We start from the raw sequence: 9826 nt of genomic DNA on the forward strand, positions 1-9826 counted from the left end.
TGACTGGCTCACTATTGAGTAGGAGCAGTGCCTGTAGACAGGGCTGTGGCCAGTAAAGATGGAGAACTTCAGGAAATACAACTACTATGGTTAGAAACATTAGCTCTTTAATTACAGAAGAGAAACATGGAAACATGCTTCTAGTGTTCTAATACAGAGATCAGTCTTAGCATTTTGTGTTAAGGCAGAGAGAGTTTCCTGAAATGCTTCTGCCGAAGTTCCAACTCATTCAAAATTTACTAAGGCTCCAGAAAATGCAGCAGAAAGATGTAGATTTCTTGGCATTGGTGTTAGTTTTCTTATTCTTTTTGTTGCCATTTTAAAGGTTGTTTAAACTTTTATGTAAAAATAAAACTATGCACCAGGGGACAGGAACAGTGTTCCAGCTGTCGGATCTTCTTCCAGGTTCCTTGGCACTGAGAGTTGCCAATTGCTTCCCAGTGTAAGATTTTATCTCTGAAATGTGACAATAAATGAAAAATTAGAAGATTAAAAAGCTGTGTATTTCGTGTTACTGGATTGTGTTGTATAAAATGTCAGAAGATTGGATTTGTTTAATCATGTAAGACTTTAATTAACTCATCTAGCTCTTAAAATTCTTTCTGCAGCAGACATTATATTCCTAAATATAGTATCCAGGATGGAGGGTTGAGTAGCTGGTTGTAGAGGTATTAAGTAGTATGTATATTAATAAATGTATGGATCAAATAAAAATCAGTTCTGAATAATAAATGTCTACTTTCACAATTACTTTTCTAAAAACCAGGTCTATAGGTTTGAGGGGAGTACCAATCCACCACTGTTAAACCTGCAGTCAGATTTGGACTATGGCAGGAAATACCCTTTTTAAGTAAAAGTGCCCATAGCTGTTAAAAAGTCCTCTTCCACTACAGAGGTTCCATCATCTCTTCACAAGAGTGAATAAACCAAAGCATTGAACTCTTATGTTGAAATTACTTTTATCTAGGTTTTAAAAGTGATTTCTGTGAGAACTGAAAGAGTAAAACCTTCTCAGCTCTACAAACGATATGGGCTGTTCCATGTTTTAGGTGTAATAAAATGCAGCTTTTAATGAGGTCTTGAGATGTTTAAACTCCTGTACTGGGTTTTGCTACAGAGGAGGCAGCTGCAGCTGGCTGTGTTTACCCATGTGCGTTGTGTCCATCTCCGGAGCAGCGCTGCGTGTCCGTGCTCATGGCCGGGGGCTGGCAGGTGACGCACACGGTGTGTCCCTCGCGCAGGTACTGCATCCAGCGCCTGTACGGACGCGTCTCCAAAGCACAGTGGCGTGAGAGAGATTCTGTCCTGAACTCCACACAGTACCTGCTCAGAAGGAAAAGTACCAAATTATCATAGATGAAGCACGAGCTAAGCACTTTGAATGGACTTATATATCACAAGGGTGGTGCTTCTGAAGTGCAAGTTAGACATCATCATTATTAACAAATCTCTTTCTGACCCTAACCTAATCAGTGGATTCTTAAAAATATTATGTACTATTTCTCATTCTATGCCCCAGTCCAGTGCTTTATGTATAATCTCACTTTCTGGTAGTGTTCTGTATTCTTAAATTATTTTGAAAAATATCTCCGTAACCCATATTTTTTCTTCTATGCTGCTGAAAGAAAATGGAAAAGAAACTTTAAGAATATTGCTGAGTTTTATTTTTCTAGGGAAAACAGCACAGGACAAAGCATTATGAGCATTACAGACCTAGTAATAGCCTAATTTAAACTTCCTAACCATCTCTACCGGTAACTAAGCAAAATTTTTTACTGCTTGTGTCAAATAGTTTAAAAAAAAAGGTCTCTTGAGACCCATCACATTCAGCCTGCTTTGTTCACAGACTTACACCTAATTTCTCAGACTTACACTTAGGATACATTCAGCTCTGTTTTAGCATTGTTTACTGTTGGCTTTCAAAAGCAGCTATCACCAGATTTACCATGATCCCAATGTCTAATTCAGGACAATTAGCAAGTAATAAAAAACAACATCTAGAACATGCAAATAAACAGCAGGAGAGAAAACCAGTACAAGCTATAGCTTATTGTTTAATTATTGCAAATTTGATTACATTTTTCTCTGTAGCCAGCTGTTTTCTATTGAAGAAGATGACCCACATACATATAATAAATAGATTACCCTGCTGCTTCTTTGTCTGAAGGCCAGAGAGAAGATGCTGCTTGTCTTTTTCTTTCTTTACCATATTCAGAGGTAGTTATGAAAGCAGGAACTGAGGAAGAAAACAGATATGGTAAAACAGCAAGGCACAGCTGAGTCATATTTCAGTTACTGTAACAGTGGGTGAATGAATCAGGAGCTTGTGCATGGTGATGCTGGCTCACTTTATAGAAAAAGTGATAAAATCTTGGCAACATTGGACCTCAGCCCCATTCCCTACAGCTAAGCTCTCTCTTTACTCAGAAGAAAAATATCAAAAATACATGCAATCTAGTCTGAGGAAACAGGATGTGCTGGAATCCCACAAGGAGTACTGTTTCCTGTTTCATACTGAATTTGTGCTCTAACTTTGCACAGAGATAATTTGATACTTATATCCAACTGCAGGAATACATGCAGCTTAGTTGTTTGCTTAATAGAAATTATGAAAAGCCAGAGTAGGAAAACAAAGTATTGAATAAAAAGCAGTATCACAGTAGAAAGTAAAGTTCTAAATTGTACTTTTAACGAGCTAACTGCAGATAGATGCTTTTTTTTCTTTTTGCAATTCATTGATATCAGTAAAATTTATGATGGCTGTGATGGACACAATGTACAGCAGAGAGATCAAAGAGAGAATACCATGTTCATGGCCACAGTCCTCCCCCTGGTAAGTCAGGTATTCCAGGCAGCCAGCCTTCTCCTCCAGAGCTGGACATGGTTCCCCACCGTTTTTAGGTTCCTGTTGTACATAGCGCCTACGTATCCGCAACCCAGGATGGCATTGTTCTGCACAGCCACTCCAGTGACTCCACTCCCCCACAACACAGGGAATAGCTGCAAAGCAGTATTAAAACATTATTAGTAGTTAACACATCTGTTTTATCCTAATTGCTCTCAAAACCTTGAGATAATAAGATTATATTAAGGGGGTTTTTGTTTGGTTTGGGTTTTTTTACTTTCTCTTTTCTAATTTTATTTATATGGGTTTAAACACTCTTCCAGGAGTTTACTTACTCAAATTGAACATTCAAACCTGCCTGCAATGGTTGGCTCCCTATTCCATCCCTTGTCCACAAAGAAATAGCCCCTCATCAAAACCTTTCACTACAGCTGTGGGGTTCCTCTGTACCCTTTTCTGAAGCATAAAGCAGAAGCCTCAAAGGAGACCAGCTCATGGATTATCTACACCAGACTGGTCTGACCTTCCTTGGCAGTTCCTACACCACCAGATTTTGTTTGTAAAGGCTGGAACATTAAGTAGCAGCATGCTTGATTCCCCTCAGATCAATTTCTAACTCCTTTTTCCTCAACACTGAAATATATCCACTGCCGCAGCTTTGTTTCCCTGTTTTAACACAGGTCCTGCTCATTTCCAACTATAGAACAGTCCACTGGATCTTTGAATTTCAGTTCTCATGGATCACAAACTGCCTCTGAACTTAATCAAAAATTTTGGGGAAAGTACCATTATTTTCAAAGTAAACTTTGAATTGTAAGAAACTGCATTTCCCTCAGGCAGAGGAAGAAAAGGTTTTGCGGTGTCACTCCGAGAATACAAAAACAGGTGGAAGATATATTATTCCTAAGTGAGAAGCTACATAACACAGAAGTCTTCACAGTATTTGTCCATTAAAACAACATGCAACTGTAAAAAACACACAGCCATTTCACATCTCCATGAAACTGCTCTCCTCTGCCTCATCTCCAGGAACACCAAGTCCCTGGTTTTGAAAACTGTATGGCCTCACAATTTTCCCTTTAGCAGGTAGAATGAATACTACAGAGTTTCAAAACTGTACTGCAGGCTGAGCCCTGAGGGACTGGAGGAGGATGATCTCTGATGGAACAAATACAACCCCTCCACCTGGAAACTTCAAATCTGCACAGCCTTGGCAGGCAGAGCAGTGAAAGAGCAGATAAGAAAAATGTCTCACACATGGGCATCCATCAAGTGGAAGAATTCTCTGGGGATAAGCAATCATTTCCCTACAAGAGTCATCCTCAACCTGTGGCCTACAAGGACATTTAATCTGATTGGTGGCCCATTTCCAGTAGCCTCCTTTCCTGGAGGCCACCTGGTAGGTGCTCCAGGTTAGGGAATGGTACAAAATACACATTATCATCAATGGCTGGGCTATCTTAAATTGGTTCTGGATTGTTTTGGGTGATGCTTCTCATTATCTAGTTAAATAAAACTTTTTCCTTTCCCATATGTACTATTTCTCAAAAGCTTGTAATGGAACATGCTTTCGATTTTTTTTCCATATTGCTGGATTATAGTTTAAATCCCCAAGAACCTTTACAGCTTAACCACCAGTTACATACTTGTATCAGTGTTGCAGGGAAGTGATGGGACCGAACTAGTCTTTCAGGAAAATATTTTATGCCGTCTGGGATTCTGCCAGCACAAGACATTGGGAAGAAAAAGTACAATGTGATAACCTCCTTGGGATTTGTGACTCTTCTCATAAAACATAGAAATTGCAGTGTTTGCTCTGTCACTACATCTCTAATTTCTTGGACCACTACCAATATCATAAAGCAGATGAAACCTCTGAAAGAGGCTACCTGTCAGATGTCCTTACCACTCTACTAGAATTCCCTTCCTCTGTTCTCACTGTGCACCAGCTGTTCTGACCAAACTCGTCCATTTCTGAGTGTCCTGAGAGCACCAGGTGTATTGTGGCTGAGGATGCTGAATCCCACGCCCTAAGGAACTCCACTGAAGCAACCACAGAGCTGCCCTGGGTACTGGGCCACCAGCTGCCCATTCTGCTCAACAATTAGCATTCTCTGGTGTTTTCCTCTACTTATTAATAAACACCTTTCCAGACAGCCGCTGGGTATGATCTGTAGAACAGTGCTGGAAAATAACAGAAAAAGCCCCCTTTGCCACATACAAACACCTGACACTGCACCACCAGGCACTGTCCTCAGACACATCCAGGTACCCCAGGGTACATGACACAACCTCTGTGGCTGTGAAGGCACCACGCTGACATGTTGCAGTGCAGCCCTCAGACTGTTTGCTCCAAGAATTGAGGACTAGAAGAGAAAACCAGTGATAGTGAAAACGTTTTGGACCCCACCCTGGGATAGCCAGGACAAGTGCTAAATGCAGTATGGACCTCACAGTCTTTGCCACCTGTCTGCAGGTCCAAAAACAGTCCTTGACCCCACTTTATTTAATGGTACAAGCACAGACTTCAAGACCTGATCACACATCTTAGTTCTACCCAACTACCCAAAGGACAGTAAGTGTCTATCTAGCCTGTTTCCTTATCTATTGACTCCCTTCCAATCTGGCTGTATGAATAACCTGCATAAGTATGAATTTCCACAGAACTTTAATTCCATATTAGCACCTTCATATGCAGATAACATGAAGTCTAACATCACATTTTCCATGAAGAAAACTCCCAAAGGGACTCAGTAACTGCATAACAAATAAAGCGATGACTTCATGTCTCACTGGAATTAAACCAAGCTGAGAGTTAAATATGGGTCATCGGCAGCAATACATGGTAATTTTATGGTCATCAAGATTTCGAACAAGAAGGATGAATTGCCCTAGTCATGTGGAAAAATAAGAATATTGGGTTTCTAGAATGGAATTTAGGCAGTGGGATAATAATGTCGCTCTTGCAGTCAGTACCCCACAACTATTAAGAGACAGTAGATCAATTTTGTGCCTTGTTGGAAAGATGTCAAATTCCCCAGCATGACAGAGAATGGGTCCCAAAGCTGACATAAAAGGAATGGTGCCATCTCTTGAAACACAAAAACAAGTATCAGGGACCCATAGCTACATCTTTATGGATCCCTCCCTGTCTTGCTATTTGTTCAGTTTAGTTAACACAACAATGTTAAATGATGATTCACTGAAACCAGAAGGAGGATGCAAGTCAAAGGAAACTGAAGGACAGGATTTGTTCTCAGGTACCTACCAAAATGTGGAAGCTAATGAGACACTTGGAATTTCAAAAATACACAGAAAAATTACACTGCTATCTTATGAAAGCTTGAGTAGTCAAAACTTTGTTTTTGTCTTCCATTGCAGCACTATGAAACACAGATCCTTGTTTCTGAGTCAAACTCTATTTCATTTTTTCCCATCTCTGGAAAAAGAAAAACGAAGGACTGTAGTATGTTCATTGTACAACATATATCGTAATGTGTAAGGATGTCTGGATTTTCTCAGAGTAACCACATCGATTCAAATGGCGAGCTGATTCCTTTCTCAGGCTTTCTCATTGGACAGTAGTTCCTATTTAAAATGCTCTTTAAAATGCCCTCTATGTACAAAAATATTCTTTCTTCAAAAATATTCTTCAGTGTTACAACTATAAAGAAATTAATTTAAAAACTCTTGAACTCAGGTTCAGCATACCATGGACTTCTGCTGAGCCATCTATTTATAAAGTACCAGACCTACAACAATTTTTAGGCATGACAGAATTTAACCCTGCTGCTGGCAGCTTTAGGGTGCTCATTCTTCCACTGGTTTATTTTATTTTGGAGCATTGTTTTTGTATTATTCCTAATGCATCTCTTGATTACTTACACTTGAGGCACTTTACACTTTCCCCAAAGGATGAAATGCCATTTCTTCAGGTGCTGAAATCACGAGTTGTTAACAGGTTGACAAAGAAGCTGTAGCATGAGAACCACAGACCACCTTTCTTCACATTTCTGTTTTAGTGTTTTGAACTCTACATTCAAAACAGTGAACTGTGCCAGTTAACATCCCTGGTGTCATTAAATACTGAGACAGATTTTAGGAAGACTCAGTGGGGCAACCTCAACATCCAATAGGAACAAAAAAAGACTTTAAAATTTTCACCCATACTTGTGTAAATGGATAAAAACTTCCACTGGAACTATTTAGAATTTCTGTTTATACAGAATACAACTTAATGACTGCTTGCCATAGAGAGGATATATGATCATTTGCCTTTAAAAGAATGACTTCTTGTAAATTTAGTTTTTGGATGTGTGAGTTTTAGGACCACCTCACCAGGGTGCCAAAATTCTGCCCTCCCATGCTACACCCACCAATGCAAAATGTGCTGTTCCTTCTGTTTGTGTTTGCATTGGTGCTCACACAACTGGGCAGCGAGGCAGTGCAGGGAGTCAAACCAGGCAGAAATGGGCAATAGAGAAAACAGAAATAGTTCCCTGTGTGTTTAGCTCCCTGAACTGGGGCACCAAAGACTGGCAAATTCCATCTCTGGTGCAGGAGAGGCAGCAAGACAGGGAGGCTCCACCGAGACTCCACCTTCCTGACTGGATCTATGGCACCCACTGCCCACACAGGGTATAAGTGTGGTGTGCTTGTACAAACACATAATGCCTTTCGAAGCAATCACCACTGAGCCTGAGACAAAAAATACCATCTTGATAACAGCAAGGCATCATCAGGTGCCAGAAGTCACACCTGAAGTCATGGTAAAGAAAGTGTTTAAACTAGAACTTTTCAAGCACAATCTTGAGCTTCTTTTTGAAGGATTACAGCTGTTTTAATGCTAACATTGTGCATGTTTATCAGCTCTCTCCTTTTATGCGTGAATATTAAAAATCATTTGATTTACTGAAAAGATGCAATATGCTGTGGCTGTAAGACAAGCATCTTGCCAGTTCTCCCTCTACTGACTTTCCTGAATGAAAGAACAATGTATTTTAAAAATGCTAATTTTTAAAATGCTACCTTCTGTCAAACTTTGTGGTGCATTTTTTTTTCCCCCCTTCTGTTACTCTGAGGAGATTATTTAGCTGTGGGAGAGCTGACCGTGTTTCTTCTAGAGACCTGGGGTCATAGTTCTGCTCTGCTGAGTTCTTCTGTAAAGCTTTACAACCCTTAGGATGGGTCTACACCATCCGAGAGTTGTACCCCCCCTTCCCAATCTGGGCAGATGTAAGCCAACTTGGGTCCCAAAGCTATGTGGCTATGTCAGCATGGGACTGAGCCTGCTAAATACACCCTAATTAGCACGACTGTGCAGCAGAGGCTCATGACTTTTTGGCTGTAGGCTGGCATGCGTCCAGCCAGCAGGGAGGAGACATTAGTCTGACCGAGTACTAGTACTGCACCTGCAAAGCAAGGTCTCTGTCCTGCATCCCAGGCACAGGGAGGTCGGTCAAATTGTGAAGACTGAAAAGGGTAGAAATCCCACAAAAAGAGGTGCTCTGAATACCTACAAAGTGGATACTCAGTTTGGTAGAACTGGGCTACTTTCCCCTCCTTGCCAGTGCTCACTGGGAGGCCAGGCCATCCCCTGAGGGCTGGCAGAGGACCCTCTCACTCATACTCCTACGCTTATTTTAAAGTCTTTGCCTTCACAGTAAATTCTTGCGGACTCATGCTCCTAGACAAAACCTCACCGTGGGGACTTCCCCAATTATTTCACTGATATTTGTTTGTCAGGATGTGAGAAATCAGCTGAGAGACACAGGCGGTGCTAAATTAATCTCCCTGCTGTCTCTGTAATCAGACATCCCCCCGCAATCAATTTCTGTTTGGGACTTGCCTGAGTGAAAAGTAAGTAACATTATGTTTTAGAGGTAAAGTAACTTCAGACTGTCACTGCGCTACAGCTGATCCGGAAAGCTTTTCTCTCTAGTGAGAGAAGAGGTTCTGTCCCCCTTCCTGAGCCTACCGCTACCCTGGCGCTGCCCCAGCCTGGTGCCTGCTCATGCCCTCGCCCCGGGGCTGGGGAAGGAGGAATCTGCCCCTCTCACAGTCCTGAGCCCCAGCTCTGAACCCCGGCGGAACCTCCATCCCGCGAAGCCCCGGCAGGCAGCCAGCTCCCGGCACCCGCAGAGAGGGCCGGGGCGCGGGCTCCCGCCCGGCCGCCCTCCACCCGCGCCCCGCTCGCCAGGGCCAGGGCGGACGCACCTACCCGGGCACGCCTGGCCGTGGTCGTGGCAGCAGTCCCCGGCTCGCCGACAGCCTCCGTCGCAGTAGCAGGTCCCGTAGCCACCTCCCTCCCTCCATCCCTCGCCGACGCAGGCGGCATCCCGGCCCTGGCAGCATTTTCCCTGGCAGCTGCCCCCGGCCCCGCTCCCGGCCCACAGCAGCCCCAGCCACAGCGCTCCCGACAGCGCCGTGCCGCCCATCGCCGCCGCGCCGCCCCGACGAGCGGGCCCCGCCACCGCTGCGCGCTGCGGCCGCCGCCGGCCCCCGGCGGAGCGGGGCGGGCTGGGCGGGCGGCGGGGCCGGGGGGCGGCCGGCGCGCTCCTGCCCTGCCCTGCCCTGCCCTGCCCTGCCCGGTCGGGCAGCCGCCGCCCCCGCGCCCAGCCCCGAGGGCTCCGGGCAGCGGCGCAGCTGCCGCGGAAAAGCTTCGGTGTGCAGGGGAGCGGCAGCTGGGGCGGGTACGTGTCCCCGGGGGTGTCCTGCCAGGTGGCGGGTGTTTCCCGCAGGATCCGCATGGTAGGACTCACTTGGCGATGTCCCACACAGGGATGTCCTGCGCACCATAACCCACACTGCCATGTCCCACACTGCAGGGACTTAACACAGTAATGACCTTCAATGTCCTCCCATGGCACTGTCTCCCACATGGTGATGACCCTTACAGCAGTGTCCCACACTCCAGTTACCCCCCACAGCAATGTCTCACATCGTGATGTCCCTCCCGGAGAGCCATGTCCTGCGCAGCAG

The 9826-nt window shown here is 44.2% G+C and overlaps 1 protein-coding gene across 1 annotated transcript; it reads right to left on the reverse strand.

Moving 5' to 3' along the window:
• Positions 1–338: 338 nt before the first annotated feature.
• SBSPON (somatomedin B and thrombospondin type 1 domain containing) lies at positions 339–9282 on the reverse strand (the record flags this gene model as incomplete). Its single annotated transcript, XM_082295076.1, has 5 exons — positions 339–456; positions 1147–1323; positions 2146–2236; positions 2806–3000; positions 9066–9282. 5 exons carry the CDS (start codon positions 9280–9282, stop codon positions 339–341), a joined length of 798 nt encoding a protein of 265 aa, XP_082151202.1.
• Positions 9283–9826: the final 544 nt, after the last annotated feature.

The sequence above is a fragment of the Coloeus monedula genome, assembly GCF_965178545.1.
Source record: "Coloeus monedula genome assembly, chromosome: 1".
Lineage (NCBI taxonomy): Eukaryota > Metazoa > Chordata > Aves > Passeriformes > Corvidae > Coloeus > Coloeus monedula.